Source organism: Symphodus melops (assembly GCF_947650265.1).
Source record: "Symphodus melops genome assembly, chromosome: 12".
NCBI lineage: Eukaryota > Metazoa > Chordata > Actinopteri > Labriformes > Labridae > Symphodus > Symphodus melops.
This window is the reverse complement of record NC_136702.1, coordinates 23,761,433-23,787,486: the sequence shown is the minus strand read 5'-3', so window position 1 is coordinate 23,787,486 and position 26,054 is coordinate 23,761,433. Positions and strand designations below refer to the sequence as shown.

General features: G+C 40.4%; 2 protein-coding genes and 1 long non-coding RNA gene across 4 annotated transcripts in view; 2 read left to right on the top strand and 1 right to left on the bottom strand.

Moving 5' to 3' along the window:
• The window catches only part of LOC306832382 (sterile alpha motif domain-containing protein 9-like), an 86,839-nt gene that overhangs the window by 18,415 nt on the left and 42,370 nt on the right, over positions 1-26,054 (bottom strand). The window contains exons 2-3 of one of the 2 annotated variants that reach the window (XR_013780220.1): positions 9,501-9,556; positions 9,304-9,379 (exon numbers count right to left, since the gene is read on the bottom strand). Coding sequence is in view for 1 of the 2 variants with exons in the window: in XM_079357026.1 (XP_079213152.1) it covers positions 9,501-9,556 (56 nt within the window). In the remaining variant the exon portion in view is untranslated. The remainder of the gene's footprint in view (positions 1-9,303; positions 9,380-9,500; positions 9,557-26,054) is intronic. The other variant, XM_079357026.1, reaches the window with a different exon arrangement.
• The window catches only part of LOC306832399, a 37,411-nt gene continuing 22,764 nt past the window's right edge, over positions 11,408-26,054 (top strand). The window contains exon 1 of the long non-coding RNA XR_013780225.1: positions 11,408-11,851. This is a non-coding gene — a long non-coding RNA (uncharacterized lncRNA). The remainder of the gene's footprint in view (positions 11,852-26,054) is intronic.
• On the top strand, positions 19,511-21,735 carry LOC306832392 (uncharacterized protein). Its single transcript, XM_079357046.1, has 4 exons — positions 19,511-19,952; positions 20,067-20,135; positions 20,547-20,693; positions 21,182-21,735. Exons 2-4 carry the CDS (start codon positions 20,112-20,114, stop codon positions 21,542-21,544), a joined length of 534 nt encoding a protein of 177 aa, XP_079213172.1. The 5' UTR covers positions 19,511-19,952; positions 20,067-20,111; the 3' UTR covers positions 21,545-21,735.

Genomic DNA, 26,054 nt, shown 5'->3' with positions numbered 1-26,054 from the left:
AGTAAACATTTATTTTAAATATGTCTGATGAAATGCAAGATGTGAATCGATCAAAATAGATGTAAGCAATTAAAGAAAAACCTAACAACACTAAGCTTCACCAAATTTATTGAAAGAAAAACACAAGAAACTTTAAAAATCACTACAACAATCACTTCACAATCGAGGAGAAGAACCATTTGGACATTCCATAGCATTTTTACCATCTCCTTCAGATCCCAGATTTGAAGGACTCGTGAGATTTTCCCAGAATCCTGAAAATATTTTGATAGAATGCATATTTTTATGGTTGTACACAAAACCTCCAACTGTTGGTTACAAATGTAAAACATGTAACTGAATTGTGAAACACCGAAACTTCCACCCTCAGAAAATCCCTACTCAAATCACTTTTAAAAAAAAATTATTAGGTGATGCAGGACAATGCAAGACGAGTGAGGGACAAGGCAAGAGACATAATTATAATTATAATAATGTCCCGGAAATCAGCTGGGGGGCAGAGCGACTGCAGGCTCTGGACCCCATGGTGGTCATGCGGGCAGGAGGGATGAGGAGGCTGAGGGAGGAAGATGAGCTGAGGGTCCAATTGGGTGTCTTGGCTAGGTTGGCTAACACACCGCAGTCTGCTTTCCAGCCAGAGCTTCTTCGACGATGGCGAGATGTGGACCAGAAGGAGTTGATGGCCGAGGAGTTATTGATGTGGAAGCTCCAGCGAGACCCGCGGTGGACGTATTTCTGAGTGCGGGGACAAACGATGCCAGGGAACAGATGCAGTATTGGCAGTGGAGCAGGTAGACGGAACCACAGCTGGAGGAGCTCAGAAGTCGTGTACGGGAGCAGGGCTGCCGACAGACAAAGTATGTTGGACAGGACGATCAAAACGAGGACAAGCCACTCGGCCAGTCTGCAGATCCTCGTGTTTGCGACAAGGTTCCTCCTCAGCTCTCAGTCCTCTTCTGCAAAGTCCAAGTGTCCTCAAAGTCCAGAAACTCTGGCTTTCTTGGAAACTGGACCCTGCATTAGAAAGTGTACCACATAATTGTAATCAGTCACTCAGGCGTGATGCTTTTATGTTTGAACAGATTAAATTGGTATTCAATCTTCTTTCTCATTGTCAGCCTGCTTCTCATCGTCCTCTGACAGCTGAGAGATTATTTAAGTCACTTGTTAAAGTTATGACAATATCAAATTGAAAATGTACAATCATTTATAATCATCAAGCATGGCAGTTATTTTCAAAGAACTTACATTGTGATTATTGCTCCAGACTTTTAATGCTACGGCAAAAGTCGGTCGCTCCCAGACATCAGTTGTCACCTTTCCTTTGAATCTGGGGTCGATTGTAGCGGCCTCCTCAGGAGATGTCATCACATCATTGTCCTGCACGCAGAAAAGGGAATTAACTTTACAGTTTGGGAATATCATGTTAGCCATTTATCAGAGGAAAATATTTTAGATAAATTAACAATAAGTAGGGGTATTTTTTTGTTGGTATTTTGTACCTGGTAGCGTAGGCCACCCCAGACTTTGTCCTTGATGTTAGTCACAAAGAGGGAATCCTCCTCTTGACATCTGAAATGGTTCTCCAGTTTTTGAAGGATCGATAGGATCTGTCCACGTGTAGCATGTGTGTTACTGAACACACACAGGGTAGATGTGTGCAGAACGTGCATCACACTGATGAACTCCTCAGCGTTGTTTAAGTCATTGTCTGTGACCTCCAGGACATCCAGGAAATCAGAGTGACAAAGTCGACCTGCAACATAAAGGACCCATTGAAATCAATATAAATGTATTTGATCCTGTCTTAATGTAATGATAATGAAACAATATGAGCTAAGTACATAGTTGATGTTTTACTGCTACTCATTGCTATGATTGTAGATATTTTTCACCAGGGGATGATTAAGATGTCTTATCTTATCTTGTTTTCTTACCCAGGATATGTGATGTAATGGAAGATCTTTTGATCCACACACTGGAGTCCCTGAGCTTTGTTGCCGATGTGGAGAGGGTTTGGATGGTGTGGACCTTTTGTGATGCTAGATTCATGTTGGGGCTACATGTAGGACTCAATAATAAGATTCTGAGGTGTTGGACTAAATAAAGCTGTTCCGCTCGTTTTCGTAGTTGAGATAGTTTGGGCACCCTACTGATGAACTCTCTCATAGATTTGTCTGTATTGGTTTTCCGAAGGATATTACTACTGCTACCTCCGTCTCGGATATAGAGCTGTTTTGATTTAGTTTCAGCAGTGACTGTTTCAGTACCGTCTTTCTTGGCATTTTTATTGTCCATGTGTTCCTTTGTCTGTTTCAACTCTTCTAATGGAGCTCAGCGTAAGTTCAGACAGGAAGACTGGTGTTATTCTTTCATTCATTCACCTCTTCATTCATTCTTAAACCACACCCCCTACTACCACCTGTATCTCTCTCTGGCAAGCAGGTGATCATGGGCGTGTATCATCCTGGAATTAACCAACCAGACTCTGCCACGAACTTTCTCTACCAATCAATGGCTTGCTGTCAATAGTTTAAAAACTCTCTCTCTTCCAGTCATCCCGTAGCTGCAGGCATACGCCGCAATACGCTCTTCATGCTGAATTTGCGGGTAGCGAGAGACGCTGCCTAAATCAGATGCAACTCAAAAAGGAGAAAGTCATCTCCACTCGAATGACCTCAGCCTCACGGGCAATGAAAGGACACGCAGGAGCAGGAAGCAACCTCATCATCCAAAATCTGTGAAGTTCGGTAACTACCTCAAAGCTGCATCATGTCTCTCACAGTCGCTTATATTTCATTTCACAGTGACGGCATTCTCACTCAAAATACAGCCTGCTTCAAGAATAATGTTCATGCTGCATTAATCCACGCAGCTGCTGGCCCCCGCAGCTTGGTGTCAAAGGCAGAGTAAAAACATCATCATGTTTACAGCGGTCTCAGGCACATCCTTGTTAACTTTTATTTCGTAAAGAAGCGGGCATCATGGTTGGCACGACTAAGCTTGTTTGTGTCACAATAACTTGAGAAAACACATAATTACATTGTCGGGTTAATCCTTAAACCGTGGTTAACTAATCAAAACTGTTTATATGCGTTAATGGGTTCATCACGACCCGGCCCCTTACGCAATTCACGTGTGTGACAGCGCAGGTGATCAGCCTGCATACTCAGGAATGCCCGGTTACAACGAGCTGCAGCCACAGCGCATATTCCTCCGTTTTTCTCATCAGCTGAGAAAGACTACTTTCTTTTCATGTAATGTCTCACACAGTATCACGTCAGTCAGCCACTCGGCCCAATAAGTCATGTATGAAATTCTGCTAGATCGGCTGATCAATCTGCTCATCAGTTAATTGCTCAGCTTCACGTGCGTCGGGGCTCGTGGCATCAATCACAAATGCATTCCTCTCTCGTTTTAAACGATTTTCAATTATTTAAATAAACGGTCGGAGTAGTGAACTAATGGCATCTTAGCAGTAAGAATAATCATATATGTTACACAATAAGCGTAATTCTCGTGAACCAATTTTCATGCTCTATTCCTTTAACCATTTAAACTCAGATCTGTCAGAAAAGCTCTTTAAAAGTCCCCTTTAATCACTGCACAACGGGATTTGTCCTCAGATGTTAGACTTTTCGTTTACTCAGGGTGTTATTAATTTATTTATAGCACGGATGCCAGTCATTCAAGAATATGTTTCCAGCATGAACAGGCTAGTAGTCCATTTTATTTTTATTTTACTTATGCCTGGGTATATTCAACATATTGCTGTGTCTTTTCAACGTTCATCAGATTTAGTCATACTAGGGCGGCATAAATACTTGTGAGGATTTGCATTATGACGTCTGGAATTAATTCATATTTAATCAATTATGAGTAATCTGTTTGATCTAACAAGCCATACTTGGCATGATCATTTACCTCGTTTGTCACCCAAATTAAATCTGATTTCAAGTTACGGAACATGTATTCGAATACATGTTGCTAAAGGAGGGTCAAACTTGACGCAGCTTGACTAGTTCATGCAAACACTATCAATTAGAATGGACTTGAATGGGATATGCTGAAATACTTCAAAACGTAAATGCAGATAAAATGTAAATGCAGACAAAGAAGTCTCTACAGACTTTCAAGTGCTTCGTTCAGAAGAAGGATGGTCACTCTAATCCACTAGATGTCGCCATCGGGCATTAGCATGAATCCAAAACAACTCAAACTGCATCGTCACATTAACAGGCTAGCAGTTGCACCCGAGTAGGCTTATAGCCCCACTTTGCATAATTCTGTACATTACCATAATCTTAAATGTTTCAAGACATTCAAATTTAATGGCGAGCGTAGTGTTTTTCTGTCTATAAATCTGCAGTTTAACAACTTCATGCACAAAGGGACTAGCGGCTGGGCAGCCCTTGTAAACCAAATGTAGATCCTGTAATTACAGCTCAGTCATCGTCAGAGTTAGCGGGACTCAGGCGTTGCTCTCTTGGAGGACAGCAAGACTAAGAGAGACAAGTACACAGGATATACTCGATCTCTGCTATATGCACTCTAAAAATGTTCTAATTCAGTCTTTAAACCAGGTAATGGCCAGATATCGCGGTAATTCAAAAATAGTTGTGTTATAATTGAATGTCATTTCACTCCGGCAGTTGTCCGGCTGGCAGATAAACCTGTGAGAGCTCTCTCTAATTCAGCAATGAGTCCGCACAGAGTAGTTTACTACTGCTAAAGTATAAGTGATTTAGCATGCGTGTTGAACCTAATTTAGGTGATGATAATCATAGATTAAAGCACACATGGAGTTCTCACTATATTGTCAGTCAACAAGGAGTAGTTAACCAGCCATATAGGATTCTGCTCATGGCTCCCAGCTCTGGCTTCTCCACATATACCAACCAGCAGCTCAATTGACCTGCATCACAATTATAAGCGTTGCAAGTACGAACAGTAGGTGGTCGTCCAGTTAAGGCACACTATTTGGCACGTGGTCGGAAGCAACTTCCGCAGACCGATGAACTCATGCAAGAATATGTAATCCCGAAGTAAATCAGAAATCACTAACTTACTATTTAAGCAAAAGGTACTTTAGCCCCTTCATACTAGTCATGGTAATTTGACCTCATTCAGCGGGTCGCATTACAATCGCGTCTCTCTAACATCAATTCCAGCGGGCTGTGTCTACTCATAAAGTCAATGCTAAACCTTCATCTTATTTCAGTGCATCCCTCTAGGTTTTGGGGGGAACTACACTCTGCATCGGCATGATTGTCTACAGGCCATTTACATTTAGGTTAATCAGAACACAAATCGGATGACTCGGTGGGTCTGCACATTACGAAAATTCTGTCTCAGTCAAATCTGTCTCAACTTCAGCATGGACTGCAGATTTGTAAACTGTTATTAATCCGAGTAAACGCTTGTTGATGAACTCGTCTGTTTTGTCATAAATCAGGTTACAACTATTCAGTTGTACAATGCATCCTAATCGTTCAATCGCAACAGCAACGAGAACTCAGTCATCATGGCAGCAGGACGGTCATTCATTGCTATAAGTCATGTCCAATACAATCCTAATCATCCATCATAAAACTGAAATTCCATATCTTGGTCTTCAATTCGTTCAGACCTTCCTGGACCTGCAAACTTCGTCAGCAGTTACATGTGTACCAAGGATGCTAACATGGTTTGCTTTTTGCAGCATCTCAACCTTGTCATCACAGGTTCCTGAGCATCAAGATTCGACTCCTATTTTTATGCATCTTGTATTTCTTTATTCTACATCATTAACGATTACAAATGTTTCATAATCACTTCTTCATGACTTTAACATCTACAGCTATTTTTCCACGCATGTTGCCATGGTAGCACCTAAAAGAATTTCTGAGTATGCTGCCTCGCTCATGAAGCTCTGGTTAGCTTGCTTGCGCTGGCTGATTGAATCACATTGCACTAAGTTAAGTTCATGGCTATTCAGCTAATTCCATTAGAATAGTCGGCTCCACATCAGCAGTCAATCCAGGTGTTCTTTTCTCCTCGACAACTCGGATGATGATCTTCCCCTGACTTCCAGTCCTATATTCGTCCAGATATCTGGCGGTTCGGTAAGCCAAAGATGACTAAAGCGCTATCAAATGGTAAGAAAACATATAACTGGTGGTGGTGTATTTCATGATGTTTTATAAGGTTAAGTCTAACTTCCTTCTAAATCACGGGCGTCACATTTACAGTCTTCATTCTTCTCACAGTCATGCTGGCCACGTGTCGGGTCTAACAGATCCAATACACGCCGGGCCAGATGGCTACTATGTCAGACCATTAGAGAGTCATGCCAGGCCACATGTCTGCGGTCCCGAACCAAACATGCCGGGCCACATGACCACAGGGCAGCTTAGTAGTCATGCTGGCCACGTATCGGGTCTCGGCAGACCCCGGATACGCCGGGCCAGATGGCTACAGGGTAGGCTTAAGAGTCATGCCGGGCCACACGTCAGCGGTCGCTGAACCCTACGTGCCGGGCCACATGTCTAAGGGCGGCTAGCAGTCTTCTAGGCCACGTGTCGGTCAAACGGACCTAGATGCGCAGGTCGGTTGGCGGCTGGTCAGTCCTCGTTTTCGTGCCGGACAACATGTCAGCGGTCGCTGAACCCTACATGCAGGTCACACGATTACAGGGCAGATTAGCAGTCATGCTGGCCACGTGTCGGGTCTGTCAGATCCAATACACGCCGGGCCAGATGGCTATAGGTCAGGTACAGTAGTCGTGCCGGGCTACTTGTCTGCGGCCGGCGAGCCCAACATGCGTGCCACACGACTATAGGGCAGCTTAAAAGGGTCATGCAAAGCCACGTCAGGTGAGAACCTAGACTGGCGCATGATCAGGTAAGTCACCATACAATAACTACACAGGGTGAATACTCTCTGATCGTATTTAACAATTAATCAATGTTCATCATCTAACTCATAAATGTTTCCCACAGACTCCAGGCAGCCATAAGGTAAAACCTATAATGATTCTACCTTTGTCTTTCTCACTTTATTTTGGGGGGCATCCTATCCCGCGTCGGCCTCACTACCCCTCGGAGCTCATGAAGTCGTCATGACGGAGTCTAGCCCCCAAAAGACTTTGCACATTTCATTCTACAATTGTTGCACATTTCATTGTAATAAATAATTGTTCATTCTTAATTAAGTCTCTCCTGATTGAAATGGAGCTCAGCGTAAGTTCAGACAGGAAGACTGGTGTTATTCTTTCATTCATTCACCTCTTCATTCATTCTTAAACCACACCCCCTACTACCACCTGTATCTCTCTCTGGCAAGCAGGTGATCATGGGCGTGTATCATCCTGGAATTAACCAACCAGACTCTGCCACGAACTTTCTCTACCAATCAATGGCTTGCTGTCAATAGTTTAAAAACTCTCTCTCTTCCAGTCATCCCGTAGCTGCAGGCATACGCCGCAACCCTCCTCCACCCCAGTCACCTCCTTCCAGCTCAGCAGAGTCCAGGCCCCGGCTGAAACCCACTCCTCTTCTCAGCCTCCATCCTTTTCACCACCACCAGTGTCTAGACTCCACAGGGGGGCATCCTATCCCGCGTCGGCCTCACTACCCCTCGGAGCTCATGAAGTCGTCATGACGGAGTCTAGCCCCCAAAAGACTTTGCACATTTCATTCTACAATTGTTGCACATTTCATTGTAATAAATAATTGTTCATTCTTAATTAAGTCTCTCCTGATTGAAATGTAGTAAAGAAAACGTTGTCTTCACAGATCTTAGAGTCAGGAACAATGTCCACTTCTATGACATATGTGTCTGATGATGTCCCATATTTATTGAGAACTCCAACAAATCGAGGTGGTTTGATGCAAATTTGAGCAATCTGTTTGTCTTGATTTAAAAAACAACGATCAATGGCCTTTCTAAGTTCGTCATCATAAGCGTCTTTATCCTTTACAACCACTCCCACCACCTGGCCATGTTTGAACTTTTTCTCCTTGTCTTTATCATCCCCTATTCCAAAATGGATGGTGCAATTGGTGCGGCTATTCATGCAGGAAGCTGCAAAGCGAATAACCTCATAAGTGAACTTAATTATTTTGTATCTATCTGTTGTGTTGTAGAAACCTTTAAACTCGTGGCACGGATCAATGAAATCTAAAGCACCAGATTCTGTGACATCAAGAATGCTGTCCTGCCTGTATCTATGGGCATGATGGTAACTCTGAAATCGGTATGGTTTGCAAGGACCTCCAGGGAAATCTGTAGAAGTTGTTGCTTCCTCTTTCTTTAATTTCACCACCTCATCTCTGGTATGACTGATAAGTATTGCTTCTCCAAAAGTCACACCACTAGTTTTTAAGCGTGTCATATCCATGTCCTGAATAAATAGGATTTTGTGGTGTTGGACCAAAGTAATCAATTGTTGGATGAAATACTGCTCTTCTGCTTGTTTTCGTAGTTGAGATTGTTGGGGCAGACCGTCTTTGAACTTGTTGTATTCGATTGTATGTAAGATATCTTTAATGCTATCTCCATCTCGGATGAAGAGCTGTTTTGAATTTGTTTTGGTATTGACTGTTTTTACTTCTTTCTTGGAATTATTTTCATTTATTATTTTTAAAGTACTTTTAAAGAAATTATTTTCACAGATCGTAGAGTAAGGAACAATGTCCACTTCTATAACACATTTGTCTGGTGGTGTCCCATTTTTATCGAGAACTCCAACAAATCGAGGTGGTTTGATGCAAGTATTAGCAATCCATCTGTAGTCATCCTCAAAATAACGATCAATGGCCTTTTTAAGTCCCTCAACATATATCTCTTTATCCTCTACAACAACTCCCAACACCTGGCCATGTTTAAACTTGTTCTCCTTGTCTTTACCGTCCCCTATTCCAAAATGGATGGTGCCATTGGTGCGGCTATTCATGCAGGCAGACGCAAAGGTAATAACCTTATCAATAAAATTATTAATAAAATTATTTCTATCTAGTGTCTTGTTAATATCTATATACTTGTGCCAGGGTTTAATGAAATCTGAGGCATCAGATTCTTGGACATCAAGAATGCTGCCCTCCCAGTATGTATGTGACTCATGGAAACGACAAAATGGGTAAGGTTTGCAGGAACCTCCAGAGCAACTTTTTGAATTTATATAATCTTTCTGTAATTTTACCTCAAGTAATTTCTTATCTCTGGCATGCATATTACGTTTTGCTAGTTCAAAAGTCTCAACACTCATTTTTAAGTATTTTAAAACTATGAGCAAAACCTCTTGCAACAGAATTTCTGCAACACTGGGATCCACACCATCCACCCATTCTTTAATAAGTTGTTTACTCAAATCCTTGATGTCAGGAGGCAGATCTTCCCCCTGAAATTGAAATGTGCTGTAACTTAATCCAATTATATCAAATTCCTCAACACATATGACAACATTTGTGTTGGGACAAACACACTTTAAAAAAAAAATTTGAACAGAATTTTGTTTTTACCTGAGGTTCATCTTGATCCCCCATGATGGTGTTGCTTTCTTCTTCATCAGAGACAACTAATGACACAAAATAAATGAAAAAAAAAATTAGTAAAGAAACTAAGTACTGTTAGCACATAAGTTTTACTATAATACTTATTAAACATCCATGATATCTACCACACCTGTCACAAATCATGACCTGCTGCAAGAGAAAGCTCAAGTATGAGCAAAGTCAGGTTTAACAAATGTCAACGTTTAGATTCTTTGTTTTTACTGTTTTATGTTTTAGCAATTTTTGGAGCGTTATTCAAACGTGAAATTGTCATATCTACTTCATATCTACACATGAAGTTTTTTATGTTTAAAGAGGGTTTCAACATTTGAAGACCTAAAAATGTCAGCAAATTGCTGGACCTGGAACTGATGACCTAACAAACATTTTGGCACAAATGTAATGTGTGACTTTGTCACCGGTTCTGTTCATTACTTTTATGGACAGAATTTCTAGGCGCAGCCAGGGGCCAGAGGGGGTCCAGTTCGGGGACCACAGGATCTCGTCTCTGCTTTTTGCGGATAATGTGGTCTTGTTGGCTCCAACGAACCAGGACCTTCAGCGCGCACTGGGGCGGTTCGCTACCGAGTGTGAGGCGGCTGGGATGAGGATCAGCACCTCTAAATCTGAGGCCATGGTTCTCGACCAGAAAAAGGTGGTTTGCCCTCTTCGGGTCGGTGGGGAGTCCTTGCCCCAGGTGGAGGAGTTTAAGTATCTTGGGGTCTTATTCACGAGTGGGGGGAAGATGGAGCGCGAGATCGACAGACGGATCGGTGCGGCGTCTGCAGTCATGCGGTCGCTGTATCGGTCCGTCGTGGTGAAGAAGGAGCTAAGCCGAAAGGCGAAGCTCTCGATTTACCGGTCGATCTTCGTTCCTACCCTCACCTATGGTCATGAGCTTTGGGTCAGGACCGAAAGAACGAGATCTCGGATACAAGCGGCCGAAATGGGCTTCCTCCATAGGGTGGCTGGGCGCACCCTTAGAGATAGGGTGAGGAGCTCGGTCACCAGGGAGGAGCTCGGAGTAGAGCCGCTGCTCCTTCACATCGAGAGGAGTCAGTTGAGGTGGTTGGGGCATCTGGTCCGGATGCCCCCTGGACGCCTCCCTAGGGAGGTGTTTCGGGCATGTCCCTCCGGGAGGAGGCCTCGGGGTAGACCCAGGACACGCTGGAGAGACTATGTCTCTCGGCTGGCTTGGGAACGCCTCGGGGTCCCACCAGAAGAGCTGGAGGAGGTGTCTGGGGTGAGAGAAGTCTGGGTGTCTCTGCATAGACTGCTGCCCCCGCGACCCGGCCCCGGATAAGCGGCAGAAAATGGATAGATGGATGGATGTAATGTGTGATGTGTTTGAACATGACATAAGCAACAGATCTATTCTACTAAGTATTCTTGTTTTAATGAATTAATATTTGGCAAAAAGACAAGGACTTTTGTAAAGTTTGGTTGACAATTTAAATTCCTGTACTTTACATGATTTAAGAAAGACTGATACTAATGGAGAGGAACTTTGATAGACAATGATCCTTGATCTATTTTTGGTATGTTGGTTTACTTTCTGTCACGTCTATTTTCTAACCTTAATGACCTGCAGCCATTGTGGAGTGATACTAACAGTCTGTTAGCGCGCGGCCTGATCATCCAAAACAGAGAAGTTTGGTAACGGTTGCGCCTGAGTCGGCTTATGATAGATAGATAGATAGATAGATAGATAGATAGATAGATAGATAGATAGATAGATAGATAGATAGATAGATAGATAGATAGATAGATAGATAGATAGATAGATAGATAGATAGATAGATAGATAGATAGATAGATAGATAGATAGATAGATAGATAGATAGATAGATAGATAGATAGATAGATTGTCATGGTTTGGTTTTGTTTCATTCTGTCCTTAGTGTACTTGTTTCCTCGTGTTGATTGTTTTCCCTTGGGTGCTTTAATGTTTCTTAGTCTTGTGGTTAACTTTAGTCCTTAGTGTGTTTCCCTGTGTCCTTGTGTTCTTCTACGTTGTCTGTAGGCTTGTTTTCCTGTTACTTGTGTTTTCAGTTTCTTAGTTTGGTGTTTAATGTTTCCAAGTCTAGTCTTTAGTGTTTCCTGTTTTATTTTGTATATCTGGTTTTGGTGGTGTCAGTATCAGGTTTTACTTTGTACTTGTCTTCAGTGTTCTGGTCTTGTGTTCTTTGTTCCTTGTGTTTCCCGCCTTTGTGATTACCCTGATGTTCCTCACCTGTCTCGTTAGTCTCACCTGTGTCTGATTACCCCACGTCTATTTAGTCTCTGTGTGTGCCTGAGTTTCTTGTCGGTTCATTAGGGTGGTTGCCTGAAAGGCAAACCACACTACTACAATTGTTAATATTATTATTAGGGTGGTTGCCTGAAAGGCAAACCACACTACTACAATTGTTAATATTATTAGTGTGAATGCTTGAAAGCATTCACACTATTGTTATCCAAATCTTTATTATTAGTGTGAATGCTCAAGCATTCACACTATTGTTATCCAAATCTTTATTATTATTATTATTCTACTTCCGTACGTTTTTTGCTTCGCTTCTACTCTTCAACCGTTTGTGCTACTTTCACCGTTCAACTTTCATACTGTTCTGCTTGTTCTGGACAGGTGTGCTATATCTTTTCACGTTTTTACTACTTTTACTTTTTAAGTTATTTCACTTTTTCCACAAATTTTCACAATTTTTTTCCCCATTGAAATGAATGGGATTTTTTTCCACTGTTCCACCTTTTTCTCAGCCTTATAACTTTTGCTGTGTTCCACGTAGAGACTTCATTTTTACTTTAAAACGTTCACACGTTTCTCCACTACTTTTACTACATTTACATTGTTTTGCTATCTTTTATACTTTTTAAACTATACTTCCAACTGTTTTGTGATGTTTTTTGCTGTCTTCCCCGTTTTTGAATGGGTGTCTATGTGGTGGAATGTTCAGAGCTAGAGTGCGTGACATCATCGTTAGAGTGTGGCAGAGTTGGGAGATGGGTTCAAAATCTCCCGAACAAATTGCTCTAGCGACCACAATTTTCACACCACATGACTAAATTTACCCTCAAAACGTAGGAAAACTTGTCCTCTCGCTCACATTAGGATTTCAGGACAAACGGAGCAACGGTCTGGACACTGTGAGCTTCAAAGCGGCAGGTGGTCCAAAAAACTCTCCATCTGCGATAATGTTAAGATCCACCGATTCATCTGGAAACTGATCTCTCTTGACAAAGTTTTCACATCGCTGTAGTTCCCACATTTCTTGGATCCCAGACATAAAAATTACATCAACGCGTTCAGCTAACTCTCCTCTTGCTCATAAAATCATCATTCAACCACCAACTCTTAATTTAACCCCTTAAAATGAGCACTGAATAGGGAGATGTTCCCCCATTTTCTCAGTCGAAGCTGCCAGCTGAATGCAGTTGCTCTTGATTGCACTTACACACACAAACACCCTCCCCTCCACACACGCACACACATGCATTGAACTTTATACTGTAAATGCTTTTCTTCATGATTGGCGGCTGTGGCTCAGTTGGTAGAGTCAATCGGAAGGTTGAGGGTTCGATCCCCAGCTCCTGCGAGTGACATGTCTGATGTGTCCTGTTCTTGTACAGATACTTTCAATTTCTTCTACTTCCTTTCACTACTGTTTTTCTTCTTCCACTTTTCTTCTGCTATTTACTCTTCTTCTACCTCTTGTTCTTCTGCTTTTACTTCTTTTTCTGCTTCCACTTCTTTTACTACATTTTCTTCTATCACTATTTCTTGTTCTTGTACAGACACTTTCACTTTCTTCTACTTCCTTTTCTCCTTTTACTACGGTTTTTGTTCTTCCACTTTTCTTCTGCTATTTCCTCTTCTTCCACTTTTCTGCTATTTCCTCTTCTTCCACTTTTCTTCTGCTATTTCCTCTTCTTCCACTTTTCTTCTGCTATTTCCTCTTCTTCCACTTTTCTTCTGCTATTTCCTCTTCTTCTACTTGTTCCACTTTTTCTTCATCTTCTGCTAATTTTCCTCTTTTTCTGCTGATTTTTCTTCATTCAGCAGTGTTTCCGCAACATTTCAGCAGGAAGCATTCACACGCATTTTCCGCAGGGAAATGCAAATTTTCTAGTTATTAGTGTGAATGCTTGAAAGCATTCACACTATTGTTATCCAGTTCTTTATTATTATTATTCCACTTCCGTGCGTTTTTCGCTGCTCTTCTACTCTTCAACCGTTTGTGCTACTTTCACCGTTCAACTATCATACTGTTCAGCTTTTTCTGGACAGGTGTGCTATATCTTTTCGCGTTTTTACTACTTTTACTTTTTAAGTTATTTCACTTTTTCCAGAAAATTCTGCCCCATTGAAATGAATGGGAAACGTTTCAGCTTTTCAACCTTCTTCTCAGCCTTATAACTTTTGCTCTGTTCAACGTAGAGACTTCATTTTTGCTTTAAAACGTTCACACGTTCTTCTGCTACTTTTGCTACATTTACATTGTTTTGCTATCTTTTATACTTTTTAAACTATACCTCCAAATGTTTGGTGATGTTTTTTGCTGTCTTCCACGTTTTTGAATGGGTGTGTATGTGGTGAGATGTTCAGAGCTAGAGTGCGTGACATCATCGCTTAGAGTGCGGCACAGTTGTCAGATTGTTTCAAAATCTCCCGAACAAATTGCTCTAGCGATCACAATTTTCACACCACATGACTAAATTTACCCTCAAAACGTAGGAAAACTTGTCCTCTCGCTCACATTAAAATTTCAGGACAAACGGAGCTACGGTTTGGACACAGTGAGCTTCAAAGCGGCAGGTGGTCCAAAAAACTCTCCATCTGCGATAATGTTAAAAGAAACGAAAATTGTCAAATGAAAGAAAAATTGACTAAGTTTTTAAATCGCTGTAGTTCCGAGATTTCTTGGGTCCCAGACATACAAATTACATCAACGCGTTCAGCTACCTCTCCTCTTGCTCATAAAATCATCATTCAGCCGCGAACTCTTCATTTTACCCCTTAAAATAAGCACTGAATAGGGAGATGTTTCCCCCGTTTTCTCACTGTCTTATCTGCCAGCTGACTGCTGTTACTCTTGATTAGTTATACACACAAACACCCTCCCCTCCACATACGCACACACATGCATTGAACTTTATACTGTGGCTCAGTTGGTAGAGTCGTCGCCCCTCAATCGGAAGGTTTAGGGTTCAATCCCCAGCTCCTGCGAGCAACATGTCCAATGTTCTTCTGCAGATACTTTTGCTTCTTGTTTTAGTTTTGCTACAGTCTTTTTCTGCTATTTCCCCTTCTTCTGCTTTTGCAACATCTTCTATTACTATTTCTTGTTCTTCTGCAGATACTTTTACTTCTTCTGCTTCTTGTTTTAGTTTTGCTACGGTCTTTTTCTGCTATTTCCTCTTCTGCTTTTTGTATTTCTGCTTTTGCTACATCTTCTTCCATTACTATTTCTTCTTCTTCTGCAAATAACTTCTTCTGCTTCTTGTTTTAGTTTTGCTGTCTTTTCTGCTATTTCCTCTTCTTCTGCTTCTTGTATTTCTGCTTTTGCTACATCTTCTTCTTCCATTGCTATTTCTTGTTATTCTGCAGATACTTTTACTTCTGCTTCTTGTTTTACTTTTGCTACTGTTTTTTTCTGCTATTCCCTCTTCTTCTACTTCTTCTTCTTCTTCTTCTGCTTTTACTTATTTTTTCTGCTCCCACTTCTTTTACTACATTTGCTCTTTCTATCACTATTTCTTGTTCTCGTACAGATACTTTTACTTTCTTCTACTTCTTGTTATACTTTTACTACTGTGTGTTTTTTCTGCTATTTCCTCTTCTTCTACTTCTTGTTCTTCTGCTTTTACTTATTTATTCTGCTTCCACTTTTTTTACGACATGTTCTCCTTCTATCACTATTTCTTGTTCTCCTACAGATACTTTTACTTTCTTCTACTTCTTATCTACTTTTTCTACTGTTTTTTTCTGTTATTTCCTCTTCTTCTACTTCCTGTTATTCTGATTTTACTTTTTTTGTCTGCTTCCACTTCTTCTTTTACTACATTTTCTCTATCACTATTTCTTGTTTTCCTACAGATACTTTTACTTTTTTCTTCTTCTTGTTCTAACCTTTCTCCTATACTCTTCTACTATTCATGCTTCTTCTTGTAGTTTTACTTTTTTATTCAGCTTCATGCTGTTTATAGCTCATGCACTTATAGTATTTTACATTCTTCTCCCCTCTCTGTCTCTCTCTCGCTCTCTCGCTCTCGCTCTCTCTCTCTCTCTCTCTTTTTCTCTCTCTCCTAACCCAATGATCAATCAACATGAACTGTCATTTTTTAAATTTAGGGGTGCTTCGGGGTCCGAGCACCCATTGAGGAAGCTAAGCAACCACATGTGCCACATACACTACTTACTGATGCGCTCTTCCTCATAATCCATGAGGGAAACATAGAATTCATGGTTAAAAAAAAATCATCGAGTAATGTTACAGTTTCCTTCAGTGCCAATGCTTCCAATGACTCAGCTAACAAGTGATCCACTTCACCATGGGACAGTTGCTGAAAAGTGCTTTAAAATTTTCCACTTACAGCACCATGACAGCACTTTCCAATTAAGAATAGCCTATATCTCTGTGGATTTGGTGTTTTTGTTCACTTGAGCATTTGGCTCATTGGGTAGTGTTTATCATTACTATTCATTCAATGTGTGTGTGTGTGTGTGTGTGTGTGTGTGTGTGTGTGTGTGTGTGTGCAGATAACTGACAATCTGACCTGGTCCCTACACACCGGAGCTCTTGTAAAAAGAGCTCAGCAGCGCATACACTTTTTGCACTGGATGAAAAGAGCACAGCTCCCTCCCCCCATTCTCACCACCTTCTACAGAGGCACTATAGAGAGCCTCCTGACCAACTGCATCTCTGTCTGGTCTGGAGTTTGCAGTGCCTCAGACTGGAAGTCTCTGCAGAGAGTGGTGAGGACAGCAGAAAAGATCATCAGCACTCCTCTTCCTCCTATCTGGGAGATTGCAAAAAGTTGCTGTCTGACCAGGGCTCAGAAAATCAGTCCAGACCCCTCCCACCCCCACCAAGGACTGTTTTCTCTGCTGGACTCTGGAAAGAGGTTCCACACCCTCCGTAGCAGAACCTCCAGGTTCTGTAACAGCTTCTTCCCTCAGGCCATAAGACTCTTGAACACTACAAAACAATCCCCTCATTCCCGCTCCAAACCCAGAAACCGTATTACCTCTCATTCCCCGTCAACCCTCCAAACTGGTTTACCTCTCTGGACTATAAAGATAATTAAACTGACAAATAAACGTGCAATAATATTTATCTGTACAATAATCTTACAACAGCTCTTGTTTTTTATGTTATATTTATATCTGCACCTTCTTTGGAAATGCAAACATTCTGCACCTTATTTTGTATACTACACAACACTCTTTATGCAAATACTCTCTGCTCTCTTTTATCCTGCACTACATCGAGCTAATGCAACGAAATTTTGTTCTTATCTGTACTGCAAAGTTCAACTCTGAATGACAATAAAGGAAGTCTAAGTGTGTGTGTGTGTGTGTGTGTGTGTGTGTGTGTGTCTGTGTGTCTGTGTGTGTGTATAGGTGTCTGTGTGAATTGAATTTCAAATGTCAATGTCACACACACACACACACACACACACACACACACACACCTTACAGAGAGGGGACTATCAGGCTACTACCCATGTATGGTCTTCTGTTTCTTGTCAAAAATAAATGAAAGCAATACTACAATTAGTTGTGATGGGTTTTTTTAAAGATTTATTTTTTGGGCTTCAATTTGAAGAGGGAGAAAAAGTGGATTGAATTTAAAGTCAGGGAGAGAGAAGGGACAGGTATGCTGGAGTCAAACCCAGGCTGCCTGGACTTTGGCCTCTAAGCTTAGTGACGCAGGCACTGCCACTGCGCTACTGACTCACAATGTTTTTAAACATACTATTACTTGAAATGTGAGTGTCTCACACACTTCATTGTTTATAGCTCTTCTGCCAATGTTTCCTCCTTACACAGTCTCCTTGTGTAATAGTATTATACCTTCTTCTCCTCTGTCACACTGCTAATAGTAGTATACCTTCTTCTTCTCTGTCACACTGCTAATAGTAGTATACCTTCTTCTTCTCTGTCACACTGCTAATAGTATTATACCTTCTTCTTCTCTGTCACACTGCTAATAGTAGTATACCTTCTTCTTCTCTGTCACACTGCTAATAGTATTATACCTTCTTCTTCTCTGTCACACTGCTAATAGTAGTATACCTTCTTCTCCTCTGTCACACTGCTAATAGTAGTATACCTTCTTCTTCTCTGTCACACTGCTAATAGTAGTATACCTTCTTCTTCTCTGTCACACTGCTAATAGTATTATACCTTCTTCTTCTCTGTCACACTGCTAATAGTATTAGACCTTCTTCTTCTCTGTCACACTGCTAATAGTATTATACCTTTTTCTTCTTCTATATTCTCATGCTCCAAAAGCATTGTGTTGATTGTATACTATTCTCCTACACTTACATTGTGTTTTACAATGGTAATAGCACTTCTCCTGCAGTCTCTACAAAATGAGTCCCAATTCAAATGAATAGAGAAATGTTAAACATTTCAACCTCCTTCAAAGCCTCATAACTTTGGCTGTGTTCCACGTAGAGATTTAATTTTTGCTTTAATACATTCATAAATGTTTCCACTATTTATACTAATTTCACTTTCCTTGTTACCTTTTATACTTTCCAAATGGGACCTCAACTGTTGTGTGAAGTTTTTAACAGTTGGGTCTGTGTCCGGTGGAATGTTTTGGTGGAGTGGGTAACATCAAAAACTAAAATGTACTTTGATATATGATGGTTTTTGAGATAGTGTATTGATTGGCTACTTTCATTGTCTTGACAAACAATTTTCACATAGCAACATAAACTTTGACCAATCGTGTACAAACGGTCTGTTCTGCTCTCAACTGCTTGAAAGGCACCTGTCAGTCTTTGATCATCCTTCAAGACAGCAACAATGGTAAGGAGAAGATTTTCTAATTATAGCCTTTATGCTAGAAATGTTAGCTTATTGTCGGATGTGTATATATTATTGTGTATTCATTGTGAGGAATATAATACAGATTAAGATATGTAGTATTTATATGTTGAGAAAAATCCAAGAAAACAAAGTTAGAACTTAAACTTAAAATTAAGCAAGTTGCCACTCTTTTGACTTCACTCAAACACTGGTTTGATTTTACAATAGTCCAATGTAATCTTCCTAACAGCTCAATATATTAACTATTTAAAAATAATTGTCAAATATGAGTAAATGTGGAAATACATAGACAAGCTAGCACATTAATAAAGAGTCGGTTCAAGTCCATATCTATCTCCGGCCAGTCATATGAGGGATGACCATGACACAAGGCACAGGGTCCTGGTGATCAATGATGTCACATAGTAACAGTAGCTTGGGCCAATCACATACAGACTGTGTTCCAAGGCTGCTTTGAATTAGTCATGAAGAATTTACAAAATGGTGGATGTGTTAAAAAAAAATGGGATGGGTTAAATAATAGTATTATATTATGTTAAAATAGTAACAGTATAGATGAACTTTCAAATAAAACATTATTAATTAAGATTAATTTAATTGAAAACTTTTCTGAATTGTATTTGTGTAATGTACAAAGCTAATTTATTTTTCACATTTTACTTTTTGTTGACACTTTATTTTTTCTGTCTAATTTTAGTGTACATTTACTGCTCTGTGTGCCTTTACATTGTCCCCTGGGGACAAATAAAGTTTTTTTTTAACTAAATAAATCCTTTAAATGACATTATAAATGATTACAACTTTTGTTATTATTGTTGTTATTACAGTATGTATGTTGAAAGCGAAAGTTTTCTCAATTTTTTTTTAACAAAATGTCTTTTTTCTCTATTCTCATGTAGATGAAGATAAGTGCTGTGTGTGAAGAAAGACAGGCTCCAGGTTACAAACCCCCACCCTTGCACATTGTTTTTTTGTGTGACACACAAGAAAATAAAACACTGTCATGGATCTTCGAGGGAGGGGTTGTTGTCCCCTCCCTGATAAAAAAAAACAGGATTGCCATCATCAGCGATGGACATACTGTGAAAAAAATCACCCTATATGAGGCCTGCCATTTAAAATACTCACTAGGAGTGGGTTATGTGCTGCGGGGGTATTCCCTCCTTGGAAAAGTCCCTCCATATGGACTCAATGTAACGACTGAGACGAGGCTCTTTAAAAGTTGCCCCATTGTCGTTCAAGAAACATTAAGGGAGCAGGGTCGGCTGTTACTTAACCCACTGAGCCCTGAAAAATTGTGGGCAGAAATCAGGGGGCTGCAGGGGCTCTTCTCCCTGAAGGGGACGGTGGTGGAGGTCAGTTTAACAAACACACAAAGAGACACACACACTTGCACACACTGATAGATAGGATTTTGGTGATATTTTCGTGGTAATTGTTTAATACCAAAAAACATTTCTTCCATTCAGGTGTCCAGCATCAGACCGATCCCTGTTGGTCGGGACAGGGTCCCCATGAGGGAGATAGTCCTCGAACAAGTAAGTTAGAGTAATAAATAGTGTGTAGTACTAAAAGGGCTTTCAATCTGTCTCTCATTGACCCCTTGTCTCTCTGTCACTCTCAGCCTCTTATTGTTTATTGTTAGCAGCAGGACAGCTTCAGCATTGGAGTGAAATAGAGAGAATCAAAGCACCTGTAATGTACTGATGGAAGTTAGAGTCATCCTTTAAGGAGAGAACATGTGCAAAGATGTCTTCAAGGAAAAGGGAAATTAGGGAGGAAAATGCAGTAGACAGATACATAGCAGCACTTTTGATAAAAAATGTTATTATTTTGTAATATGAATGTTTGGCCTGTTTAGGTAACTCATTTATCCTATCATTGTAAATGATAAAATCACATAAAAATCTGCGTCATAAATCACAATCCTGTTGTTCTATTTATTTAAGGACAATCAAAGGGTTGCTATAAATCTGTGGAGGGAGGCAGCCCTTTTTCGTTTGGAGGTGGGTGCGTGGGTGGAGGTGACCCATCTCAAGTCCAGAGACAGTGGGTTTGGTTTGAGATGCCAGTCAACCCATTACACGACCGTAGTGGTAGGTTTTTATTAAGTCTCTTATCTAGTTTATAATGTTAGGAGGAGGAAATGGAGCGAATAGACACTCCACTCCTCTGATTTTTGATAACGTCTCATTTCACCTGTTTGTTTGCTATAGTTAGAAAACAGACGAGGTCTGCAGGACTTAACAAATCTGTCACAGTGACATGTATAATCATCAGAGTTGAGGGAACTTTTTCAAAAGTGCAAATTCAAAAAATAAATGACTAAAAAGGTTGTTTTTTTAAGTTTGTGTACAATTAAAATGAAAGGAGCAATATGCAACAGACACATAGTGTCTAAAATGGCTGACCATTTAATCAAAAATTGCAGACATTGTAGAAAGCTGTCATTTAAAAAACACCTACATTTTGATTAATAGCTTGCCATGAGGCACAAATTAGCGGTTATTCAGAGGATGTGGAAATTGCAACAATCGCTGTCTTGAAAAGGCAGCTTTATCTTGTGTTTATTTCTTGCCACCAGGAGGCCAGCGCCAGCCAGGAGGTGAACTGCCTGGGGGCAGATGATGTCCCAGGAAAGCCAGGTTGGCTTCATCTGCTCCTTGAGAGTGACCAAATGCCCCAGATCTCTGAAGAAATGTGGAGTCCCCTTTTTTCACAAATGAAAAGCATCCCATTCCCCATCCAAATTGTAGTTAAAGGGGGGGTGGTGGTTGAAGCAAAAACTGCAGGGAAAGAGAGTAAAGAGGGCCAGGAGAAGGAAGAGGGGAAGAAGGAGGGAGAGGACGAAGACCAGATGAAGGAGGGGGAGGTGGAGGAAGGGGGGAAGGAGGAGGGAGAGGACGAGAAAGAGGAGGAAGAATGGACAAAAAATCTGCTATTGTAATGTTTGTTTTGAAGGAAAAAAAATTGGCGAGGGGGAGGAAAAGGGGAAGCAGAAGGAGGAAGAGGGGGACGAAGAAGAGGTGGAAAGATGGGCAAATCTATATATTTTTTGTTAATTCTTTTGGAAATTGTTCAATTTTCTGTTAAAATGTGTTATTGTTTTTGTGAAAAATAAATACTGTTATTGTTTAAGGGTTGTGTTTACTTGGACAAAGTGACTGTACAATGAAAACACATTAACTTCAACCACATGATAATAGTAATGATGATGATGATAATACAAGCCGATTAGATCTCTCTCTCTCTCACTCACTCACTCACTCAGCCAACATGTGGCTTGCTTCACCATGGGTTCAGGTGCTGAAAAGTGATTTAAAGGATACCTACTTGCAGCACCACGTTAGGGAACCCACCATGTTTTTCGTAAATTGTTTTTATTTAATGTTTACATTTTCTAGATAGAGCAAAGTCTCCAGAAGTGAAATTCCTTGTCTTAAACATAACTAGTCAATAAAGCAGATTGTGATTTTTGCCCTCTGACAAAACTTTCGCATGTGCTGTGTCTAACTGATGGACGTGCGTTTTCGATATTCAGCCAGTTAAATATACATTGACGTCCATTTGTTAAATGACTACAGTTGGCTGAGAGGTACTGCTCAGAGTTGTCACCCAAGAGGTCCGGGTTCGCGTCCTGCATCTGCAATGTTTTTTCTAGCTCACTTGTCAAACTCACAGCCGGATCGCCTTGGGAAGAAGGGGGACAATTTCCAAAACTTATTTTCATGACATTTTAACTTATTTATTGTGTCATGAAAAGGGTGAGGAGTTATACATAGATGTTCTATCTATCTATCTATCTATCTATCTATCTATCTATCTATCTATCTATCTATCTATCTATCTATCTATCTATCTATCTATCTATCTATCTATATACACACACACACACACACACACACACACACACACACACAAAGACATATATATATATAAAGATAGACAGAATTCAATAGATAAAACATCTGTAAAATCATCGCATGGAGTCGATGTTAGTAAATTCTTACATTACGAGTGACATTGAAGGCCTCGCTCACTGACTGCGTCATCTGCGCAAGCGCGTTAGAGTCTCTCTCCCATGCGTCTATTCTTGAGGTAAGTCATGAAAATCCGTCTCTCCTGACTACTGAAGACTTTGACGGTACACAAACACATTATGGGTTTTAGAAATGAGGCACAATATTGTCTATTACCCACTGTTACCACGGGGGTAAAGGGATAGTTTAAATATTTCACATTACAACCGGAGAGTCCTACTTTAGCTAGTTAGCTTGTGGCTAGCTGCCAGTGACTCAGCGGGAAATGATTCTCAACACATAGATAGATAGATAGATAGATAGATAGATAGATAGATAGATAGATAGATAGATACTTTATTGATCCCGAGGGAAATTCAAGTACTGAAAGTGCGGCCACTCACGTCGGCGCACAGGTAAACCAATCAATGTTCCTCATAATAATTCCTCATAATGCCATTCATGAACTATGTGTTGGTACACTGCCAAATACAAACAAACTACCATTGTATTCTGTAAGAGACAAAACTAACTAAAACCCACGAGTCTTATGGCTAACCTTCAACTCTTAACCGTCCTGTCTGACAGCGTGCATCACGTGCGTTCCGAGGTCTGGTAGACATTTTTCTCTCTGGATCGCAGCGGTGATCACATTGAAATAAAACGTGAAGTAATACAAAATTTACTGCTTATATTTAGATTAACTACATGTATTAAATGTCATCCAACTTTTATTTATGGGTATCTTTCAGTACAGACTAGTTTACCTGTGTAGTGTTTTATTTTAAGAGCCGCAATGGTTTATTTCATGTACCAAGAACAACTTGTGTCCTCACACAAATGTACGTTTGTCATACAGCTTTATTGTAGAGTTTTTATTGTTGAGCTTTTGGTAATAAACCCACTCAAACATTACATTAAAATGTCTTTTTCTTCTCTTCCTCCAACACCACTATGCCATGTACCATCACCTCCTGCACTTTTAAAACCTGACTGGACTCCCTCCTCCATCAGAAGAGTAAGTATACACACGTGAATCCTGATTTTACGTCACTAAAATGTGAAACTCTTACAGATTTTGGCCATGTGCTGCCTCTCGAGCAGTAGTAGAATATTTTTGTTGACACGAGACTGTCTGACAAACGTTTGCCTTTTCAAAATACAATTACCGTAAATTCCGGACTATAAGCCGCTACTTTTTTCTCACACTTCGAGCACTGCGGCTTCTACTCCGGTGCGGCTAATGCATGGATTTTTTATGGGGGACAATGAGCTTTTGCCGCAAAAACATTTGACTTCGTCACGTCGGATCTTAATATCAGTCATTTTGCGCTTCATGCACGCACCCTCATGATGGAAAACACACGGAGAAATACATATGATGCAGCTTTCAAGTTAAAGGCGATCGACCTGGCTGTCAAAGAAGCTAACAGAGCTGCTGCACGTTAAGATGACACTGACAGCGACAACAGAGACTGAGGAAGTGAGTAATGAAGTCATTCTGAGGCAGTGAATGGATGGACTTTTTCTTGTGAAATATATTACGGTCATCTTTTTCTTCAGCCGTGTTACAGACACCGTCGGCTAGGCTTCGTATTGTAACGGTTCATGTTGTAAAGTCAGTAGTTGATAATGTGTTCATAATTCCGATTATGTGGAGAGTCAGTGAATGCACCAGCGAGAACGTGTTGAGTGGCTGTATGAGAGAACGCTGGGGGAGAGAGTTGGATTGTTACGGCAAGTTATGTGTTGCTCTCTGCTGTAAACGGCGTGGTCACGGCCGACAGTGATCGGGTTATTAAAAGTTATTATTGAACGCTCTCGTCGTCCTTTAACGTCCGTACGGACGCTACAGTATTTGCGGATGTTACCGGTAGCCTACGTCTGTGTAAATAGCTCTTGTTATAGCGTGGACACCTGCGGCTTATAATCAAGTGCGGCTTATATATGTACAAATACATTTATTTACTTATTTTTAGCCGGTGCGGCTTATATCCAGGTGCGCTCAATAGTACGGAATTTACGGTAACACCGTTTAGCCTCTGATTCTGCAACTTACCCTTAATGTGTGACTTGTATGTTATCTGTAGCCTGTATGTGAAATAACTCTGGAATAGAACTGTCACTGTGAATGTACATATTACTATCTAGGCACACTCTTTAATATAAATACTGTAAAGATAACTAAAGCATTTGTTTACTTTAGCATCTTTTGCACTACTCATCACTATTATCTTTTTCAGTCTTGGACGTCTTACCTTATTGTCTCAGCTGATTAACAGAATTGTGTCATATTAATGGACAGGCTGAAGATCTAATGAAGCTGCAGAAACAAGGAGGATTTAGTTGGCCCTATTCAATGTTTATATATTCAACATGTTCAGATAAAGAATCCACCCTGAAACTACTTGGCTCAAGCAGTGACATGTTTCTGTAATTTTAACCTGTGTTAACAGCACTTTTTCTGTTCTTAGTCTTTTCAGACCATCGTTGACATCCAGCTCAAATCTGATCGGTAAGAACACTGAGGAAAAAGTGTTTTGCTGCCAAACTGTGTCATTACTTCGCGTTGCTGAACCTCACCATATTAACATGTAATATATCTTTTCTTGCTAGTATGGCTTCCTACGTACTGTAAATATAGGAAATGCATTTTAATAAGACAAAGTGAATCATATTTTGACCCACACGTTCATCATCAAAAACCGTCCTGTAGTCTGGTGGACGTTAGGCTAACAAGCTTCACTTCCTCAGTGTCCTCTTCACTGACTTTGATAGGTGTGTTTTTGTTTGTGCTGTCGTTCATGTGATGCTTTTATACACAGCTGAAGACCCTAACAAGTAAATGAAGTTATTTAAAGTTTAACCACAGCTGTCTTCATACACCAGGAGAGAATCATTATTAATACTACCTTACAGTAAAGACACTTTAGAGCGACACTTGTTTCCTTTCTCTGTGATCTATAGTCACATGTTTGATACCAACATGATTATTATAATATACTGATTTATATTTCACTCGTGTCTTCAAAACTGACTCGCTGCCTAAAAAACAAATTCCTCAAGAAAATTTGATCCACTAAATGTCAGTGTTTAAAGTTCATTGAAGTGGTTGTTGGCTCAGCGTTACAGTTCACAATAAATAACATGAAATAAAGACAAGAATTCAGGTCCTGAAGATGTTTGAATGAGCTGTGAGGTGTTTCTACAGTGAAATAAAATATCTCTCTGTCTCCTTCTCTTAACCGCAGACCGTCGTTGACACCTTCACTTCCAAACCCTGAAATGTGAGTTCACGTGCATGAATTATAGTTTTGACGTCATGACACATTTTAAGTCATCTTATTGCCATTTGGCCTCAGCCAGAAATCACTTATTATTGAGAATGTAAACAGTTGAAAAGTTGCCCTTAAACAATAGAAAACACATATTGACACT

Bases quoted from the DNA above. Each gene is read 5' to 3' on its own strand.
- LOC306832392 (XM_079357046.1), top strand. From the start codon at position 20,112: ATGAGGGAGATAGTCCTCGAACAA. The intron at 20,136-20,546 runs GTAAGTTAGAGT...TATTTATTTAAG, and splicing joins GGGAGATAGTCCTCGAACAA to GACAATCAAAGGGTTGCTAT. The intron at 20,694-21,181 runs GTAGGTTTTTAT...TCTTGCCACCAG, and splicing joins CCCATTACACGACCGTAGTG to GAGGCCAGCGCCAGCCAGGA.